We start from the raw sequence: 22,901 nt of genomic DNA on the forward strand, positions 1-22,901 counted from the left end.
CAGAGATTTTTGTATGCCTTGTTCCCTGTTGTATTTAAAACCTAGAATAGTACCGGGTATGTGGTAGGTGTTCTATAAATATTTACAGAATATATGCAGAATGAATTTAACCAAATGCTTTATGTGCTTTTCTAATACTTCCACAGGGAATTCTAGAGACTTTCCCATTGTGGGAACTGTGTGGCTCTGTTGCCAAGTGGTGACAGAATCCCAGGCTAGCCTTTAGGTTTCTTTTTACTAGGCACAGAGTTGCTTTTCTTTTTCTATTTTTCCAGTTGCTTCTGAGTTCTTTTCCTTCAATCTCAATGGTTTTCAACCCCAGCTATGTGTGAAAGTCATCAGGGGGATATTAGAAAATCTCACAGGATTCTAATTTAATGGGTCTGGGTAGGAGAGGTAAGTGATACCTAGGCCTCTTAGATTTGAAAGCTCCCCTGGTGATTATAATATGCAAGCTGGGGTTGCAAATCACTGCTGTAAGTGAGTTCCTGGGTCTCAGATGTATTCGTTAATCTGTGATCACATTCTCTACTTCTATCTTTACATTGTTTTGAGAGACTGAGGTGTTTAAGATATAATCTCAGAATGTCACATATTTGTACTTATACAATATGATAGCAGATGATATGCTCTTGAAAGATACTTTGAATCACAGATAAATTGAGTGAGTATGGGTTATAAAGTCAGCCCTATTCAGCAAGTATTTATTGAGTATCTGTTGTGTACCCAGTTCCAAATGCTATGTTAAACATTGTGATGATGCTCAAGGCTGAGAGGGAAGGAGGATGCTTGATTTATCCTTGCCCTCAAGAAATTAAAGGTTATTAAGAAGACAACATTACAAAATAATACACTATGAAAGGTCAAATTATATGTGCCTAATTCCCTAAAATGTAAGAAAAGAGATGGACTGGATAATAGAATGTCAAAATAGCCAGTATCTGAGTATTTTGCCTTATGAGGGAGAAATAAGGACAACTAAATAATTAAGAGGAATGATAATAATAACCAAAGTGAAGAGATCTGCCAAGACTCTTGAAATAAACAAGTTTCAACCACTACAAACACAAAACTATAGTTTGTGTATTCCATGCTTTGCCCAAAGCTATGTTTTGATTGGTCATTAGTTTTGGATAAAGCAGACAACTGGGATTTTCATAGTAATTGCAGTGATAACTTTGGGTCATTGGTTTACTCTAGAAACATTCATCTGACTGATGAGAGAAGGTTTGGCAGATAAATCCACTCTGAAAATAACCTTATGAATGATATTAATGCTTGCATTGATTGGTCCCTTTAAGCAGTTGTTACATGTCAGTTATTGGACATAGATCTTCTCTTCCCCCCTAGGAATCTGACCTCACCTTCCGTCTGGCCAGTGGGCTTGTCATATGGCAGCCCATGTGGGAACACAGACAGCCTGAAGTCTCTGGCTTCACTGCACTGGTGAAGCCCATCAGGAACATCATTACAGGTTTGTAACTTGGACACTCAGTGGGATAGTTTTAGCAGATTCCCTCACACGTAGTAGTTAGAGTGATGGGATAATTTGCCTCTAAGAAGTCAAAAAGAAGCAAATATCTCCATGGAGTTGTTTAAGTGTCCTGATATAGGGCTTATTCACATGAGGAAAAACTACTCTGAATCAAGAGCATGGACTTTGGGCAATTCATTTAGACTTCCTGCGCCTCAGCTTCCTCATCTGTAAACTGAGAATGTAAATATCATATTAATACTACTTACAAGATTGTTACGAGGAATGGAGCTAATATATGTAAAACTGCTTAGAAGAATGTCTGGCACATAGTAAGTGGCAGCTGCGATTATTATTATTATCATTATTATGTTATCATCATCATCATGGTAAATGGAATAGAGGCTCCTTAACAAAAATCATCTTAGTGTTGTATTGCTATCTAAGCATTTCTCTTTAGGAATTGTCTAATGACATAGTCCCATTGTTCAATTGTAGAAAGAACACAACATGATAGATTGAAAAGTGCATGGCAGGCTCACACTATCTATCTCTAAATCTCTAAATCTATCTCTTACTATTTATATAACCTAACTTTACTAAGCACTTCCATGTATGTAAAATTGAGGTGATGATGCCACCTTATAGGGCTTTTTAGTAAGAAGTAAATGAGAGTGCATTAAGTGCCTGCTTTATAGTAAGTGCTTAATAAATTCTAGTCTTCTATTCTCAACTCTATTTTTAGCATTAATAATGAAATTTAAAAAGAAATAAATTGTGTGGAAAATCTACAGAAGCATATATATACATACATATATATTTTTAAAATACACCACACACACACACATATATAATTTGCTTTATTCATAAGGGTTTTGTGCAGATAATAAACAATCTTTTTATTGATATATAAGCTATAATTTAACACATATATAAAAACTACTAAGAAACCATGTCCCTTCATGGAAGTACTTGGGCTATTTACCTCACCCTCCTTTTGTTGCTGGATGATATTCACAGTGGGTTTCTTTTCCCTTTGCCTGATGCCTGTGGACTTGAAGCAGTACCCAGCATCTGAGGGGAAATTAGACTCAGCTTAGACAGCATGGCCAGAAGAAAAAGCAATGGCACGTGGTGACCTTGATAAATCACCTTCCTTCTCAGCACCAGTTTACTCACAGTTTGAATGAGACATTGCCATCTTAGTTTCCCGCTGTTCCTGGTCCTCAGGTAAAGATGTAACTGATTTGAATTTTACCTCCAGGACAGCTTAATGTAATAGTTAAAGCACGGACTCTAAAGTCAGTCTGGGCTATAACCTTCATGCAAGGGTCAAGTGACCTTGGGCAAGTTTAACTCACTGTATCTTAGTTTCTTCCCCTGTAAAATTGGGATAATAATATGGTAGTATTGTTGAGTTATTTTAAGGGTTAAATGAGTTATAGTTTTGTTCCACATAACAACGTTTTGGTCAATGACTGTGTGTACGACAGTGGTCCCATAAAATCATAATGGAGGTGAAAAACTCCTGTCACCTAGTGGTTTCATAGCCATGGTAACACAGTGCAAGGCATTACTCATGTATTTGTGGTGATGCTGGTTTAAACAAACCTACTGCACTGCCTGTTTTATAAAAGTATAGCCCATACAATTATATGCAGCACATAATACTTTATAATAATAACTGACAACTATATAACTGGTTTATGTATTTACTATACCATACTTTTAATTGTTATTTTAGAGTATATTTCTTCTACTCCTACTATCCATTTTTATTATTTTAAAAAAGTTAACTGTAAAACAATCTTAGGCAGGTCTTTTAGGAGATGTTCCAGAAGAAGGCATTGTTATCATAAAAGATGACAATTCCATGTGTGTTATTGCCCCTGAAGAGCTTCCTTTGGGAAAAGACATGAAGGTGGAAGACAGTGATACAGATGATCTTGATGCCGGGTAGGCCTAGGCTAATATGTGTGTTTGTGTCTTGTTCTTAACCAAAAATGAGGATGCCTGGCACATAGTGAGTAAGCAGTCGCTGTACTTGTTTTAAAACAAAAAAGTTGGCCGGGCGCAGTGGCTCACACCTGTAATCCCAGCACTTTGGGAGGCTGAGGTGGGTGGATCACCTGAGGTCAGGAGTTCGAGACCAGCCTGACCCACACGGAAAAACCCCATCTGTACTAAAAATACAAAATTAGCCGGGCTTGGTGGTGCATACCTATAATCCTAGCTATTTGAGAAGGCTGAGGCAGGAGAATTGCTTGAACCTGGGAGGTGGAGGTTGCATTGAGCCGAGATCACGCCATTGCACTCCAGCCTGGGCAACAAGAGCAAAACTCCGTCTCAAAAAAAAAATTTTTTTTTAAGTCAAATAAATATGTAAGAGTATAAAATAAGTATATAAAAACCATAAAATATACTTTTGTACTTTTTAATACATACTATACATACTACATGCTAGTATATGTAGCAATATATACTATAAAATATATTAAAAGTATAAAAGATAAAAAATATATAAATAAAAGTAAAATAAATATATAAATTTATAAATATATGACTATATTAAAAAGCTTATAGAATAGTTAGAAAGAAATTAAATATTTTTGTGCAGCTGTATGATGTATTTATTTTAAGCTTAGTATTATTACAAAAGAGTCAAAAAGTTTAAAAAACTAAAAAGTTTATAAAGTAAAAAAGTTATAGTAAGCTAAAGTTAATTTATTATTAAAGAATAAAAACTTTTTAAAAATAAATTTAGCAAAGCCTTCATATTCACTCACTACTCACTCACTGACTCACCCAGAGCAACACCCATTCTTGCAAGCTCCGTTCATGGTAAGTGCTCTATATAGGTGTATAATTTGTTATCTTTTATACCGTATTTTTACTGTATATTTTCTATGTTTAGATACACAAATGCCATTGTGTTATGATTGCCTACAGGATTCAATACAGTAATGTACCATACAGGTTTGCAGCCTAGAAGTGCTAGGCTATGTAATATAGCCTAGATGTGTGGGTGGCTATACCACCTAGGTTTGTGTAAGTAAACTCTATGATGTTTGGACAATGATGAAATTGCCTAACAACACATTTCTCAGAAAGTATCTTCGTCCTTAAGTGATGCATGACTGTATATGTAAAATGCTTAGAGAACTTTGTATATATAAGGTGCTGAGTAGGTGTTAACTATTATTGATATTTTTAGTATTGCCACTTTTTAGCACCTTAACTTACTGAGTCAGACTGAAGAGATGAATATTTACATTGATAACCAAAAAAATGCTAAGATTTTTGAATTGGTTATTTGAATTTCTCTTACAATATGCATTAATGTCTTCTTTTAAAGTAATAGTGTTCTATTAAAATAGCTTTTCTATTTGAAAATGAAATGCACTTATGAAATAAAAAGAACTTATAACCTTATAAAACGATGGAACTTCTTCCATCTTTTCAGCTAAGAGAAGTTCTCCTATCAACAGTCAAAACCAGACCTGTGAATCGCCAAATCAAGATGCAAGACACTTAGAGGTTAGTTTATTATAATCATAAGAAGGGAGCCAGTAAGTCCTTGGACATAGTGTAGTGTGAAGGTAAAGACATGAGTTCTAGAATCGTACTACCAGGCTCAAAGCCACTCCTCCTTTCTGAATGTGCAACTTTTAACAGCCTCAGGTTTTTTATCAGTTGTGTATGAAAATTAATTTTCTGTAACTCCCCAAAGCGTGGAGGTGTGGAAACAAGACAATATACGACTAGTATTTTATCTCAGTGCTTAGTGTGTAATGAGTTGTGCTTTATCTCAGTGGCTTACATGTAACACTCAATGTTAGTTATCATTACATCCCAGATTAAATAACATATCACCTTGTTCTCAATTATTAAATCCTCTAATGTTTGTTAAGTAACTCTAATGTAGGTAGAATAATGCTGCCGGAGGTCAGGAAGAGGGAGTTGGAAGGAGTTATAAGATAGTCCTACCCCTTAAGGAATCTTAAAGTTTAATGAGGGGTCAAGACTAACCCACATAAAACAGAAGATGCAAAATATGATATAAGATGCAGAATAAATTCAGTGCAAATTTGTCATGTTTGATCAAGAAAAGAAACAAATGAAGGCCAGAGTAATTGAAAGCTACATAGAAATCAATACTACCATTAACTTGTGGCATTAAATGAACTGCTTTGACTTTCAATTCAACATGTGCAAAGTGAAACTTGCTGCCTTCCATCAAAATTGGATCCTCTTTCCAACTGCTACTACTGCCAGGAAGATTATCACTCTTTTTACCCTCCAACCTGGAAATTTTGGAGTCCTATTACATCTACCATTTACTGAGCAATTACTAAGTACAGACACTGTGATTTATATGCTGTAAGATGTATATATTTTTCACATTTAACATATTTGAAATTGAGTATTCTTGACAATCTTTGGCCTTTTATAATCTCCCTACTGGTAGCTGTCTTGATATGGTTGTAATTCTTGTGCAGCATGAATTTGGTCATTTCCAGCATCTAAATTTGCATCATCAGGGTCAGTGGATTATAAGCATATGTCAGAGGGAATAGTGGAGAAGTATTTCAAGAGATAATACTTTTGATATAGAGGAGGTTATTCTTTGGAAAAACTCAAATATTAACAATTCAGGGTTGAAAATTTTAAATGTGAAGTAGTTTTAGGAATACCTACCCCAATTTATTTCACTTATACTTTCCTTTTACATATACACAGGGTGGAAATATAATAAAACAGCTGTGCCTAAATAAATGTAAAATAGCTCTTTCAACAAGTATAAAATTAAAAGTCCCCAATGATAGAAGTGAAATGTCCTAGTTTAATTAATAGGGTATTTTTTTCTTAACGTTACATAAAATAATGGTGTGTCTTCTAAATGCATGACATATTAGATACAATGAAATATATACATCTCATATTATGTTATACTTAATCCTCTTGATTTGATTTCCTGCTAAGTCATATTGTCTTCTTTTCTTTATGTTGCTCAGATGTTTTCTTTATTCTTTATGTCCACTGCTATCCTCTAAATCCAGGCCCTCATAACTAAATTGCAGTTGAACCTACCTAATTGAATTTTCTACTTCTAGACTGTTCTTCTTTGCATAAATACCACTAATAGTTACTGACTAATTTCCTCATATATCATTTATTTATTAACTCATCATTCCACGTAAGGCATTTTATGCAAGTGCCATCCTTTTATCATGTCCCTTTCTCCTTAGGAACCTATAGTGGATCCTATTGACTGTCGCTGCAAGACCAAATTCCTCTCCCTGTTTTTTTGTGCCTCCCACCACTTGGCACCACCTTTGTTAAGTAACCCTGTCTCTGATTATCCCTTCAGTCAGTTATCTATTATCTCTAACTTACAGTGCCTGCTCATTTTAGCCTCCAAATCCTTGCTCAGATTGTTTCCTCTAACTAGAATCTTCTCTTTCCTTCATTTAAATTTTATCCTTTTAAGGACCAAACAATTAGTCTAAGCCTACACTGTCCAATATGATAGCCTCTAGGCCCGTGTGGCTATTGAACACTTGAAATACAGCTAGTCTGAATTGAGAGTGTAGAATGTACAGCAGATTTTGAAAATGTAGTATAAAATAGAGTGTAGACTTGGCGCAGTGGCTCATACCTGTAATTCCAGCACTTTAGGAGGCTTAGGCAGGCAGATAGCTTGAGACCAGGAGTTTGAGACCAGCCTGGGCAATATGGCAAAACTGTGTCTCTACTAAAAATAGAAAAATTAGCGGGGCGTAGTGGCACACGCCTGTAGTCCCAGCTACTTGGGAATCTAAGTGGAGAGGATCACCCAAACCTGGGACATGGAGGTTGCAATGAGTTATGATCACACCACTGCACTCTGAATTGGGTAAGCGAGACCCTGTCTTAAAAAAAAAAAATAGTAAACATCTTAATAATTTTTGTATTGATTCTATGTTGAAATGATAATTAGGGGTCAAAAAGAATATATTATTAAAAACAATTTCACCTGTTCATTTTCACTGTTTTTAATGTGGCCTCTACAGAATTTAAAATCAGATATGTGGCTGTTTGTGGCTTGCATTATATTTATATTGGACATGTTTCTCTGACCTATACTTACCTGTCTTGAGACATAACTGTAAGCTCATGAGTTTAAGGGTCAGATTCATCTAATTTTTTAAATCTCTCAAATCACCTAACATGAGGCACAGATAGTATGCTTATGCTAAAGAATTTTATGGTCAAGTTCAGAAGACTTAATTCATGGAATTTCTAGCTGTATTTGTCTCTCTGACCATCATGGTTGAATAATGCCTTATTTTGGTGTGTAAAAGTTAAAATTGTAAGGGCTAACCTTCCAGATAGATTGTTGAGGGTCTTTATACTTTAGTAAAGAATTTCACCTATAGTATCTATGGAAAAATACCTCACATTACCTGGGCAGAATTACATTTATCAGCTAAATGTAATTAAAATAAGCTACCTGGTAACAGAACTGCTGAATGTGTACTTATAAATCAGAATAAAGGTCATTGTGTCTGATTAGGAAACTATATTGCATCTCTCCACTGATGAATGAAGAAAAAAGTTAACCTTGCACTTCTGTTCTCATGTTCTGGCTTCAATTTGATTAGCTCCTACTAACCTAGTGCTTCTATTTTAGCCTCATGCTTCCATTCAGTTCACCTTAGTATGATGAATTCTTGATGTGTAACTCTCCTGTACATACTGGGTATGGAGATGAAAAAGAAAATAATTAAGAACAAAATGAAACAAAATATATGAAATTACTTTGCCTGATGCTTGAAATGACACAGGTGATCCCTAGAAGTCTGTTTCTATTCTCTCTGAGACAAAATCAAAATCCCTTGACCCATAATATCATAATTAACTATGGTGAAAAAAACCCATATATGGAACCATGTTGTAGTATGGTAGCTAATTCTAGAGGATACAGCTACAGGGAAAACAAAAAAAACAACAACAACATAAAAACAAAACCTAATCTGCTATCTCTACCTCCAAAAGGGACTCCAGGTGGTTTGTGAAACATTCCAGTCAGATTCCATCTCACCCAAGGCCACCATTTCAGGCTGCCACCGAGGAAACTCCTTTGATGGAAGTCTGTCTTCCCAAACTTCCCAGGAAAGAGGCCCATCACATTCCAGGTACCTGATTGCAATGTTAGGGACAAAATGTGTCACTGGTCACCAAAAATCAAATATGCATTTTTAACTACTTTTATAGCCTCTGTTCCTTACAATATGTATTTGCATAATATGTGTATACATATTCTTGGTCAAGGTATAATTAATAATTGTAGAAATATGCTATGAATGGCTCCCTTTTAAACAAACTAGGGCAAAAGTGGAAAGAAGCTTCTAATTTAATGAGCTGTCTGAATTAGATATTAGTTAAAATGTTTAAGTGCAGAACTCAAATGATTTTATCAGAAGATTATGTTGCAGAGATGTTAAAGGATCTGTTTTAATGTATAAGGATATTTTATACCGCTAGATCCTTGTATTAAAATTAGTGCTTCTAAATTACATAGGAATTTAAAAGTCTATTCTTTGTAAATATTCTAACCCTACCCCTGTTATTTGGTGTACATAGTGAATTTGCTTACAAACACCTTCCCCAGAAACAAGAAATAGTCTATTTATTCTTGTTCCCTGTTGAAATTACGGACACCTGGAGTCATGAGGTTTGACACTCCACCTATGGGGCAAGAGCTCCTAGGACCATTTGTATATCCCTACTTTCAAATAAAATTATAGCCTAGTAATGTATAGTATTTTAAAAAGGAACATTTTTAAGACTAGTTTTATTGAGATGTAACTTATATACTATAAAATTAACCTATTTTAAGTTTACAGTTTGATATGGTTTGGCTGTGCCCCACTAAATCTCAACTTGAATTGTATCTCCCAGAATTCCCATGTGTTGTGGGAGGGACCCAGGGGGAGGTAATCGAATCATGGGGGCTGGTCTTTCCCATGCTGTTCTCATGATAGTGAGTAAGTCTCACGAGATCTGATAGGTTTATCAGGGGTTTCCGTTTTTGCCTCTTCTTCATTTTTCTTTTGCCACCACTATGTAAGAAGTGCCTTTCACCTCCCACCATGATTCTGAGGCCTTTCCAATCATGTGGAACGGTAACTCCAATTAAACCTATTTATGTTCCCAGTTTTGGGTATTTATCAGCAGCATGAAAACAAACTAATATAGTAAATTAGTACCAGTAGAGTGGGGCATTGCTGAAAAGATACCCAAAAATGTGGAAGCAACTTTGGAACTGGGTAACAGGTGGAGATGGAACAGTTTGAAGGGCTCAGAAGAAGACAGGGAAATGTGGGAAAGTTTGGAACTTCCTAGAGACTTGTTGAATGGCTTTGCCCAAAATGCTGATAGCGACATAGACAATAAAACCAGGCTGAGGTGGTCTCAGATGGAGACGAGGAACTTGTAGGGCACTGGAGCAAAAGTGACTCTTGTTATGTTTTAGCAGAGACTGGTGGCATTTTGCCCCTGCCCTAGAGATTTATGGAACTTTGAACTTGAGAGAGATGATTTAGGCTATCTGGTGGAAGAAATTTCTCAGCAGCAAAGCATTCAAGAGGTGACTTGGGTACTGTAAAAGGCATTCAGTTTTAAAAGGGAAACAGAGCATAAAAGTTCAGAAAATGTGCAACTTGACTATGCAACAGAAAAGAAAAACCCATTTTATGGGGAGAAATTCAAGCCAACTGCAGAAATTTGCATAAGTAAGGAGCAAGGAGCCTAATGTTAATCCCCAAGACCATGCGGAAAATGTCTCCAAGTTATGTCAGAGACCTTCACAGCAGCCCCTCCTATCACAGGCCCAGAGGCCCAGGAGGAAAAAGTAGTCGCGTGGGCTGGGCCCAGGGTTCTCGTGCTGTGTGCAGCCGAGGAACCTGGTGCCGTGGGTCCCAGCTGCTCCAGCTGTGGCTGAAAGGGGCCAATGTGAGCTCAAGATGTGACTTCAGAGGGTGGAAGCCCTAAGTCTTGGCAGCTTCCATATGGTATTGAGCCTGCAGGTGCACAGAAGTCAAGAATTGAGGTTTGGGAACCTCCATCTAGATTTCAGAAGATATACAGAAACACCTGGATGCCCAGGTGAAAGTTTGCTGCAGGTCCAGGGCCGTCATGGAGAACCTCTGCTAGCACAGTGTGGAAGGGAAATGTGGGGTGAGAGGCCCCACACAGAGTCCCTAGTGGAGTGCTGCCAGGTGGAGCTGTGAGAAGAGGGCCACCGTCCTCCAGACCCCAGAATGGTAGATCCACTGACAGCTTGGATCATGCGCCTGAAAAAGCCACAGACACTCAATACCAGCCTGTGAAAGCAGCCAGGAGGGAGGCTGTACCCTGCAAAGCCACAGGGGTGTAGCTACCCAAGACCATGGGAACCCACCTCTTGCATCAGCATAACCTGGATGTGAGGCCTGGAGTTAAAGGAGATCATTTTGGAGCTTTGAAGTTTGACAGTCCCGCTGGACTTTGGACTTGCATGCCCCCTGTAGCCCCTTTGTTTTGGCCAATTTCTCCCATTTGAAATGGCTATATTTACCCAATACCTGTACCTCCATTGTATCGAGGAAGTAACTAACTTGCTTTTGATTTTATAGGCTCATAAATGGAAGGGACTTGCCTTGTCTCAGATGAGACTTTGGACTGTGGACTTTTGGGTTAATGCTGAAATGAGTTAAGACTCTGGGGGACTATTGGGAAGGCATGGTTGTTTTTGAAATGTGAGGACATGAGACTCAGAGGGGCCAGGGGTGGAATTATATGGTTTGGCTGTGTCCCCACTAAATCTCAACTTGAATTGTATCTCCCAGAATTCCCATATATTGTGGGAGAGACCCATGGGGAGATAATCGAATCATGAGGGCCGGTTTTTCCCATGCTATTCTCATAATAAGTCTCAGTGAATAAGTCTCACGAGATCTGATGGGTTTATCAGTGGTTTCCGCTTTTGCTGCTTCTTCATTTTTCTCTTGCTGCCACCATGTAAGAAGTGCCTTTCACATCCTGCCATGATTCTGAGGCCTCCCCAGCCATGTGGAACTGTAAGTCCAATTAAACCTCTTTGTATTCCCAGTTTCAGATATTTCTTTATCAACAGCATGAAAACAAACTAATATACAGTTTACTGACTTTTAGTAAATTTACAGAATCGTGCAACTACCACTACAATTTAAGAACATTTTCATCACCCAAAAATGTCCCTTGTGCCCATCCCTGGTGTCACTCCCATTCCCACACCCAGCCCCAGGTAACTACTAATATACTTTTTATTTCTATTGGATTGCATTTCTAGACATTTCATATAAATGGATTCATACATTCTGTGGCCTTTTGAATCTGGCTTCTTTCACTTAGCATAACGTTTTTGAGATTTACCCACATTATAGCATGTATTAGTAATTCATTCCTTTCTATTGTTAAATACTATTCTTTTTTTTCTTTATTTCTTCTAAAAAATAAAAAAATAAAAAACCAGACACATGTGCAGAATGTGCAGGTTTGTTACATAGCTATATGAGTGCCATGATGGTTTGCTGCACCTGTTGACCTGTCCCCTAAGTTCCCTCACCTCATCCCCAATCCCACAACAGGCCCTGGTGTGTGTTGTTCCTCCTCTGTGTCCATGTGTTCTCAATGTTCAACTCCCACTTATGAATGAGAACATGTGGTGTTTGGTTTTCTGTTCCTGTGTTAGTTTGCTGAGGATGATGGCTTCCAGCTTCATCCATGTCTCTGCAAAGCATATGATCTCTTTCCTTTTTATGGCTGCATAGTATTCTATGGTATATATGTACCACATTTTCTTTATCCAGTCTATCATTGATGGGCATTTGGGTTAGTTCCATGTCTTTGCTATTGTAAATAGTGCTGCAATAAACATATATGTGCATGTGTCTTTATCTTCCTCTGGGTATATACCCAGTAATGGGATTGCTTGGTCAAATGGTATTTCTGGTTCTAGATCTTTGAGGAATCACCATGCTATCTTCCACAATGGTCAAACTAATTTACATTCTTACCAACAGTGTAAAAGCATTCCTATTTCTCCACAGCCTCACCAGCATCTATTGTTTCCTGACTTTTTGATAATTGCCTTTCTGACTGGCATGATATGGTATCTCATTGTGGTTTTGATTTGCATTTCTCTGATGATGATCAGTGATGTTGAGCTTTTTTTCATATGATTGTCAGCTGTGTAAATGTCTTCTTTTGAGAAATGTCTGTTCATATCCTTTGCCCACTTTTTTTTTTTTTTTTTTTTTTTTTTTGAGACAGAGTCTCGCGCTGTCGCCCAGGCTGGAGTGCAGTGGCCGGATCTCAGCTCACTGCAAGCTCCGCCTCTCGGGTTTACACCATTCTCCTGCCTCAGCCTCCCAAGTAGCTGGGACTACAGGCGCCCGCCAACTCGCCCGGCTAGTTTTTTGTATTTTTTAGTAGAGACGGGGTTTCGCCGTGTTAGCTAGGTTGGTCTCGATCTCCTGACCTCGCGATCCACCCGTCTCGGCCTCCCAAAGTGCTGGGATTACAGGCTTGAGCCACCGCGCCCGGCCCTTTGCCCACTTTTTGATGGACTTGTTTGTTTTTTTTTTTTCTTGTAAATATGTTTAACTTCCTTGTAAATTCTGGATATTAGACTTTTGTTAGGTGGATTGACTGGAAAAATTTTCTCCCATTCTGTAGGTTGCCTGTTCACTCTGATGATAGTTTCTTTGGCTATGCAGAAGCCCTTTAGTTTAATTAGATCCCATTTGTCAATATTGGCTTTTGTTGCAATTGCTTTTGGCATTTTAGTCATGAATTAGTTGCCCATGCGTGTGTCCCAAATGGTACTGCCTAGGTTTTCTTCTAGGGTTTTTATGGTTTTGGGTTTTACATTTAAGTCTTTAATCAATCTTGAGTTAATTTTTGTATAAGGTACAAGAAAGGAGTCCAGTTGCAGTTTTCTACATTTGGCTAGCCAGTTTTGCCAGCACTATTTACTAAATAGGAGATCCTTTCCCCACAGCTTGTTTTTATAAGGTTTGTTGAAGATCAGATGGTTGTAGATATGTGATGTTATTTCTGAGGTCTCTGTTCTGCTCCATTGCTCTATATGTCTGTTTTGTTCCATGCTCTTTTGGTTACTGTAACCTTGTAGTATAGTTTGAAGTCAGGTAGTGTGATGCCTCCAGCTTTGTTGTTTTTGCACAAGATTGTCTTGGCTATACGGGTCTCCTTTGATGCTTCTTTGATACCATATAAAATTTAAAATAAATTTTAAATTTAATTTATTGTAAACTCATTATTTTATTTTAAAAAAATAAATTAAGTTTTTTTTTTTTTTCTAATTCTGTGAAGAACGTCAATGGTAGTTTGATGGGAATAGCATTGAATCTATAAATTACTTTAGGTAGTATGGCCATTTTCATGATATCGATTCTTCCTATTCAGGAGGATGGAATGTTTTTCCACTTGTTTGTGTCCTCTTTTATTTCCCTGAGCAGTGGTTTGTAGTTCTCCTTGAAAAGGTCCTTCACATCCCTTGTTAGCTGTATTTCTAGGTATTTTATTATCTTTGTAGCAATTGTGAATGGGAGTTCATTCATGATTTGACTCTCTGCTTGCCTATTGTTGGTGTAAAGGAATGCTTGTCATTTTTGCACATTGATTTTGTAAACTGAGACTTTGCTGAAGTTGCTTATCAGTTCAAGAAGTTTTCGGGCTGAGATGACGGGGTTTTCTACATAACAATCATGTTGTCTATAAATTTGAGACAACTTGACTTCCTGTCTTCCTATTTTAATATCCTTTATTTCTTTCTCTTGCCTTATTGCCCTGGCTGTAACTTCCAATACTATGTTGAATAGGAGTGGTGAGAGAGGGCATCCTTATCTTGTACCGGTTTTCAAAGAGAATGCTTCCAGCTTTTGCCCATTCAATAGGATATTGGCTATGGGTTTGTCATAAACAGCTCTTATTATTTTGACACATATTCCATTAATACCTAGGTATTGAGAATTTTTAACATGAAGGGATGTTGGGTTTTATCAAAGGTCTTTTCTGTGGCTATTCAGATAATCACGTGCTTTTTGTCTTTAGTTCTGTTTATGTGATAAATTATGTTTATTGATTTGCATATGTTGAACCAACCTTGCTTTCCAGGGATGAAGCCAACTTGGTCATGGTGGATACCTTTTTTGATGTGCTGCTGGATTTGGTTTGCCAGTATTTTATTGAGGATTTTTGCATCAATGTTCATCAGGGATATTGGCCTGATATTTTTTGTTGTTGTTGTGTCTCTTCCTGGTATTGGTATCAGGATGATGCTGGCTTCATAAAATGAGTTAGGGAGGAATCCCTCCTTTTTAATTGTTTGGAATAATTTCAGAAAGAATGGTACCAGCTCTTCTTTGTATTTCTGGCAGAATTCAGCTGTGAATCCATCTGGTCCTGGGCTTTTTTTGGTTGGTAGGCTATTAATTACTGCCTCAATTTCAGAGATTGTTATTGGCCTATTCAGGGATTCAGCTTCTTCCTGGTTTAGTCTTGGTAGGGTATATGCATCCAGGAATTTATCCCTTTCTTCTGTATTTTCTAATTTATTTGCATAGATGTGTTTACAGTATTCTCTGATGGTAGTTTGCATTTCTGTGGGGTCATTGGTGATATCCCCTTTATCATTTTTTACTGTGTCTATTTGATTCTTATCTCTCTTCTTCTTTATTAGTCTAGTTAGTGATCTATTTGTTTTGTTAATTAAAAAAAAAAAGCTCCTGGATTTATCAATTTCTTTTGGAGAGTTTTTCATGTCCTTATCTCCTTCAGTTCTTCCCTGATCTTAGTTATTTCTTGTCTTCTGCTAGCTTTTGGATTAGTTTGTTCTTGCCTTTCTAGCACTTTTAATTGTGATGTTAGCATGTCGATTTGAGATCTTTTTAGCTTTCTGAAGTGGATATTTAGTGCTATAAATTTCCCTCTTAACACTGCTTTAGCTGTGTCCCAGAGATTCTGGTACGTTGTCTCTTTGTTCTCATTGGTTTCAAATAACTTCTTGATTTCTGCCTTAATTTCATTATTTACCCAGGAGTCATTCAGGAGCAATTTTCAATGTTCAGTTTTCATGAAATCATGTGGTTGTGAGTGAGTTTCTTAATCCCAATTCCTAATTTGATTACACTGTGGTCTGTGAGACTGTTTGTTATGATTTCATTTCTATTGCATTTGCTGGGGAGTATTTTACTTCTAATTATGTAGTTGATTTTAGAATGAGTGCCATGTGGCACTGAGAAGAATGTATATTCTGTTGATTTGGGGTAGAGAGTTCCGTAGACGTCTACTAGGTCCACTTGATTTAGAGTTTAGTTCAAGCCCTGAATATCCTTGTTAATTTTCTATCTCATTGATCTGTCTAATACTGACATTGGGGTGTTAAAGTCTCCCACTGTTATTGTTTGGGAGTCTAAGTCTCTTTGTAAGTCTCTAAGAACTTGTTTTATGAATCTGGGGTGCTCCTGTATTGGGTGCATATGTATTTAAAATAGCTCTACCTGTTGAATTGTTCCTTTTACCATTATGTAATGCCCTTCTTTGGCTTTGTTGACCTTTGTTGGTTTAAAGTCTGTTTTGTCAGAGATTAGGATTGCAACCCCTGCTTTTTTTTTTCTTTCTTTGACAGAATCTTCCTCTGTTGTCCAGGCTGGAGTGCGGTGGCATAATCTCGGCTCACTGCAATCTCTGACTTTTGGATTCAAGCAATTCTCCTGCCTCAGCCTCCCAAGTAGCTGTGATTACAGGTGCCCCCCACCATGCCTGACTAATTTTTGTATTTTTAGTAGAGACGGGGTTTCACCATGTTGGCCAGGCTGGTCTTGAACTCCAAACCTTGTGATCTGCCCACCTTGACCTCCCAAAGTGCTGGGATTACAGGTGTGATCCACCATGCCTGGCCAACTCCTGCTTTTTTTTTTTTAAAAAATTTTTATTTATTTATTTATTTTTTACTTTCCATTTGCTTAGTAAATTTTCCTCCAACCCTGTATTTTGAGCCTATGTGTGTCTTGCATGTGGGATGGGTCTCTTGAATACAACACAGATGTGGGTCTTGACTTCTTATCCAATTTGCCAGTCTGTGTCTTTTAATTGGGGCATATAGCCCATTTACATTTAAGGTTCGTATTGTTATGTGTGAATTTGATCTTGTGATCGTGATGGTACTTGTTTATTTTGCACATTAGTTGATGCAGTTTCTTTGTAGTGTCATTGATTTTTATATTTTGGTGTGTTTTTTCAGTGGCTGGTACCGGTTTTTCCTTTCCATATTTAGTGCTTCTCTCAGGAGCTCTTGCAGGTCAGGCCTGGTGGTAACTAAATCCCTCAGCATTTGCTTGTCTGGAAAAGATTTTATTTCTTCTTCGCTTATTATGCTTAGTTTGGCTGGATATGAAATTTGGGGTTGAAAATTCTTTTAAGAATGTCGAGTATTTGCCCTGATCTCTTCTGTCTTGTAGGGTTTCTACTGAGAGGTCCGCTGTTAGTCTGATGGGCCTCCCTTTGTAGGTGAACTGGCCTTTCTCTCTGGCTGCCCTCAACAGTTTTTCCTTCATTTTGACCTTGGGGTATCTGATGATGTGTCTTGGGGTTGATCTTCTCATGGAAGATCTTAATGGTGTTCTCTGCATTTCCTGAATTTGCATGTTGGCCTCTCTTGCTAGGTTGGGGAAGTTCTCCTGGATAGTATCCCGAAGTATGTTTTCCAGCTTGTTTCCATTCTCCCCATCTCCTTCTGGTACTCCAATCAATCATTAAGTTCAGTCTTTTTATGAAGTCTCGCATTTCTTGGAGGCTTTGTTCATTCCTTTTCATTCTTTTTTCTCTATTCTTGTCTGCATGTCTTATTTCAGTAAGGTAGTCTTCAAACTCTGATATCATTTCTTCCACTTTGTCGATTCGGCTGTTGATACTTGTGTGTGCTTCATGAGGTTCTCATTTTGTGTTTTTGAGTTCCATCAGGTTGTTTATGTTCCTCTCTAAAGTGGTTATTCTAGTTAGCAATTCCTCCAACCTTTTATCAAGGTTCTTTGCTTCTTTGCATTGCATTAGAACATGCTCCTTTAGCTCAGTGTATTTTTTTATTACCCATCTTCTGAAGCCTACTTCTGTCAATTCAACCATTTGATCCTCCATCCAGTTCTGTGCCCTTGATGGAGAGATGTTGTGATCATTTGGAGGAGACGAGGCACTCTGGCTTTTTGGGTTTTCAGCATTTTTTGGTTGATTCTTTCTCATCTTCGTGAGTTTGTCTAGTTTCCGTCTTTGAGGCTGCTGACCCTTGGATGGGGTTTTTGTTGTTGTTCTTGTTGATGCTGTTGTTGCTTTCTGCTTGTTTCTTTTTCTTCTTCAATAGTCCGTTCCCGTCCCTCTTCTGTAGGGCTGCTGCAGTTTGCTGGGGGTTCACTTCAGGCTCTGTTCATCTGATTTGCTTCCGTGCCTGGAAATGTCATTCAAAGAGCCTAGAGAGCAGCAAAGATGGGTGCCTGCTTCTTCTTCTGGGACCTCTGACCTCAAGGGGTACCAACATGATGCCAATAGGATCGCTCCTGTACAGGATGTCTGAAAATCCTGTTGGAGGATCCCACCCAGTTGGATGGCACAGGGTGCAGGACCTCTTTAACAAAGGACTTTGTCCCTTGGTGGAGAGGGTGTGTTTCACTGGGGAGAAACTCACTCTTCTGGAATTCCCAGATTTCTCAGAACTACCAGGAGGAGAGGCTAAATCTGCTGGTCCACAGAGACTGTGGCCACCACTCCCCCTAGGGGCTTTTCTGCCTAGGGAGATCTGAATTCTGTCCTTGAGCCTCTGTCTAGAATTATTGGAGATCCTGCAGGGAACCCCCACCCAATGAGGATGGATGGGTCAGGTTTAGTGCCTCTGAAGAGGCACTCTTGGCTGCAGACTGCCACAGCCAGTGTGTTAGGCTATGGGGACAAGTCTTGGGACCAAGCCGTCCAGCCACCCTGGCTGCAGCAGGGAAAAAGCACAGCCTGGAGCTACAGAAATGGGTGCCTCCCTTTCCCTGCTCAGGCAGCTTAGTGTGTTAGGCATTTGCAAGTCCAAGTGCTGGCTGCTGCCCCTCCTGCAAGGAACTCAAATGGCTTAGACAGCAGGCTGCCACAGCTGTGCTGGTTGCCCCTCTCCCCAGGAGTTCCATAGACTTAAGCAGATTCCAGCTGAGAGGCTGTATCTGAGTGTTCTGGGGTTAGGACGCTCAGGCCCCAGTGGCATGGGTTCGTGAATGGGATCTTCAGATCCGTGTGTTACACAGTTACACGGAAAAAGCACTGTCTCCCTGGCTGGGTAGCAAGTTCACTCACCGCCTCCCTTGGCTGCGGGGAGGGAGTTCTGGAACTTCCCCATGTGGCTCTCAGGTGGGCTGCTGCACCACACTGTTCTTCCTTCTTTCCATGAGTGATGCCAACCTTCTAGTCAATTTTGATGAGAGAGCCTGGATACCTTGGTTTCCAGTGAAGGATTCACACGCTTATTACGGTTTTTTTTCAATGGGAGCCTCTGAGCACCACGGCTTCTAGTCAGTCATTTTGGCCCATATTGTTTTTAAATAATATTATATTTTATGGATCTATCTTATTTTTTATCCACTCATCTGTCGATAGATATTTGGGTTATATCCACTTTTTATCTGTTATGAATGATGCTGCTAAAAGTGAGCACTTATGAATTTTTCCGTGGACATAGGTGTTCAATTCCGTTGGTAGATACCTATGAGTAGAATTGGCGGGGTGCATGGCACATTCAGGTTTAATTTTTTAAGAAATTACCAACCTGTTTTCCAAAATGGCTGTACCATTTTACATTCCCTCTAGCGATATATGAGGGTGTATTCCTTTATATCCTCAAAAACACTTGTTATTGTCTATCTTTCTTATTATAGCCATTCTAGTGATTATGAAGTGGGATCCAATTGTGGTTTTAATTTACTTTTCCCTAATGAGTAATGATAAATATATTTTCATGTGATTATTAGCTATTTGAATATCTTCTTTGATGAAATGTCTATTCAAATATTTTGCCCCTTTTTAACTGAGTTGTCTTATTATTAAATTTTTAAGAATGTTTTGTATATTCTGGATACCGGTCCTTTATCAAAAAAAAAAAAAAAAAAAAAGGGTTCACAGATATTTCCTCCTAGTATCTGGCTTTGATAATTTTTAAATGATCTACCTCCAACTGGCACTGGAATCAGGCTACATGGGTGCATTGTTTTTGAAAGATTTCTTAGAATTGTTGAAAGCACAGTCATATTAACACAATTTTTAACCAAATTACTACTATCTTATACTTTAAAAAATAATATATAAATAATGTATATGTCTTTGTGTCTTTCTTTGGATCTTAAAAGCAAGTGGCCCAGTTGAATAATCTTCTGCTGGTAGAGAATATGCAACTTTGATATCAATTTTGGTTGTATAAACAGGGTTGTTTGTATTTATCCACTGATTCACTGTCCCAGGTCCATGGTGATAAGCATTTAAAATTATACATGAAATCTTAAAAAGTGTTGAACTCACAGAAGTAGAGTAGAATGGTAGTTTCAGAAGCTGGGAGGAGGGATGGGTGGGGAAAGGGAGATGTTGATCAAAGGGTATAAAATTTCAGTTAGATGAGAAGAAGAAGCTTTAGTGATCTGGTGCACAGAGTGGTGACTATAATAAACAATAAAGCATTGTGTATTTCAAAGTTACTGAAAGAGCAGGTTTTAAATATTTTTACCACAAAATCGTATGTGAGATGATGATGAATCTGTAACTTAGTTTGAGTTAATCATGCCACAATATAAACATATATTAAAACATCACATTGTACTTCATAAATATGTAATATTATCCATCAGCTTAAAACAAAAATTTGAAAGTCAAAAATATTAGAAGTAATAGGAAAGGAACTCTGTGAGGATAGCCAATCCAGTCTCCTATAACTTAGCTGATGTACTAACAACTTTAAGCAATGATCAACTTAGTGCTCCCTTATGAAGCTTGTTTTATTTTTAGGTAGCTCTATTTAGTGGAATGTTCTTATAGGTGACCAAAATTTGCTTTTCTGTAGTTTCTATGATTTTTGCATTTGTTTTTACTGCTGTATAACAAATTACAACAAGCTTAGTAAATGAAACTGCACACATTTATTATCTTTCAATTGTAGGAAAAAACCCAGGCCCAACTTAGTTGGGTTCTCTGCTTCAAGGTGTTGGCATGGACTGCAGTTGCCTCACAAGCTTAACTGGGGAAATATCCACTTATGGTTTCTCTCTGGTTGTTGACAGAATTCATTTCCTTGCAGTTCTAGGACTAAGATCCTTATTTTCTTGCTGGATATTGGCTGGTGACTGGTCTTAGTTTCTGAAGCCTGCCCATGGTTATTTTCCATGTGGCCCTCTTCATAAGCTAACTCAAAATATGGCAGCTGATTTGTTGAAAACCAGCGAGGGAGAGAAATCCTCTTTAATTCCAGTCTGCTAATACAGTGTTTATAATATGACATAACCACAGGAGTGATGTCTCATTACCTTTGTCATATAAGGTAACCTAATTATGGGAGTAACATCCCTTTGCCTTTTCCATATTTTATTGGTCATAAATAAGTCACAGGTCCTGCCTACACTCAAGAGAAGATGATAAAGGGTGTGAACACCATCAGATGGGAATCAAGCGTGTCTCTCCTAAAATCTGGCTACACAGTGCTTTTGAAGATGTACAAACTCTTCCCATATTAGCCTTCCACTGATTTAAAAGTAAGCATTATGACCACCACCACCTCCACAAGGGTTTCATTTTATTTGATGACAACAAAGTTATCAGTGACATAATTAAATCAGATTTGGGGAAAGGTAGTTACTTAGGACACAGACTAAGAGAATAACAATAAGAACTACCTTTTTGGATATCTATGTGTGCAAAATTGTGCTAAAGTCTTTACATTTATTGTATTATTTAAATATTCATATACTCATTTATTTCTATGTCAGTATATGCCACCACTATTGGCCTAGATATTCTAGTAAAAAATGTGAGGTTCACTCCACACCAAGTCCTTTACATTCTGCCTTCTTAATGTCTGTCAAATCTTTTTTTCTCCAACCTCATAGTCACTGGCTTAGTTCATATCCTTATCATGTCTCACTTGGATTTCTTTTTTTCATTTAACTTTTTAGGGATAGGGTCTCACTCTGTCACTCAGACTGGAGTGCAATGGCATGATCATAGCTCACTGTAACCTCAGACTCCTAGGCTTAAACAATCCTCCTGCCACAGCCTCCCAAGTAGATAATGTGCACCACCAAGTCCCACTATTTTTAAAAACATTTTTTTTTTGTAGAAACATGGTCTTTCTATGTTGCCCAGACTGGTCTTGAACTCCTGGCCTCAAGTGATCCTCCTGTCTCAGCCTTTCACAGTGCTGGGATTACAGATGTGAGCCGCCATACCCAGCCTTTACTTAGATTTCTACAACTGCTTCCAAACAAGTATTTCTACATTAATCATTACTTCCTACTCATCTATTACCTATGAGATGTTACCAAAGTGATTTAAAATACTTGTGGACTAAGGAGATACAGTTATCTGCACCAAACACGCCCAATATACAATGGTAAAATAGGCATAGGATACCTGCTCTGAACATGTCTATTCAAAGAGAGAAAATGAGAGACACTGGTCCTTATTAGCTTTGAAATTAAGGTGGAAAAATGTTGGAAGGTCCTTGATTAAAACTCAGTGCTATTCTTGCCCATGGCTCTTGGCTCCACCCTCTGGGCTATTAATTCTATCTTCCAAATCAGCTTTCCTTTTTCAAAAAAGATAGCATGTGTTTACACCTGAGTAGTTTCCTCAGCTTGCGTCCTGCCAGTAAAGTTTTGGGAGTCTAATAGCCTCTTTTTTCCTCTTGTACTGTCTCTGGAAGTGTTTTTGCTGATATAATTATTTTTAATACTATGCAGCCATAAAAAAGGATGAGTTTGCATCCTTTGTAGGGACATGGATGCAGCTGGAAACCATCATTCTTAGCAAACTATCACAAGAAGAGAAAACCAAACACCGCATGTTCTCACTCATAGGTGGGAACTGAACAATGAGATCACTTGGACTCGGGAAGGGGAACATCACACACCGGGGCCTATCATGGGGAGGAGGGAGGGGGGAGAGATTGCATTGGGAGTTGTACCTGATATAAATGATGAATTGATGGGTGCAGACGAGTTGATGGGTGCAGCACACCAACATGGCACAAGTATACATATGTAACAAACCTGCACATTATGCACATGTACCCTAGAACTTAAAGTATAAAAAAAAAAAACAAAAAAAAAAACGT

At 38.1% G+C, this 22,901-nt stretch overlaps 1 protein-coding gene across 3 annotated transcripts in view; it reads left to right on the forward strand.

Moving 5' to 3' along the window:
• UNC80 (unc-80 homolog, NALCN channel complex subunit) overlaps positions 1 to 22,901 on the forward strand; it is a 232,968-nt gene that overhangs the window by 12,644 nt on the left and 197,423 nt on the right. For all 3 annotated transcript variants that reach the window (XM_010354934.2, XM_030916516.1, XM_010354935.2), the window contains exons 5-7: positions 1,351 to 1,474; positions 4,938 to 5,011; positions 8,513 to 8,652. In XM_010354934.2, the coding sequence (XP_010353236.1) occupies positions 1,351 to 1,474; positions 4,938 to 5,011; positions 8,513 to 8,652 (338 nt within the window). The remainder of the gene's footprint in view (positions 1 to 1,350; positions 1,475 to 4,937; positions 5,012 to 8,512; positions 8,653 to 22,901) is intronic.

The sequence above is a fragment of the Rhinopithecus roxellana genome, chromosome 14, assembly GCF_007565055.1.
Source record: "Rhinopithecus roxellana isolate Shanxi Qingling chromosome 14, ASM756505v1, whole genome shotgun sequence".
In the NCBI taxonomy this organism is placed as follows: domain Eukaryota; kingdom Metazoa; phylum Chordata; class Mammalia; order Primates; family Cercopithecidae; genus Rhinopithecus; species Rhinopithecus roxellana.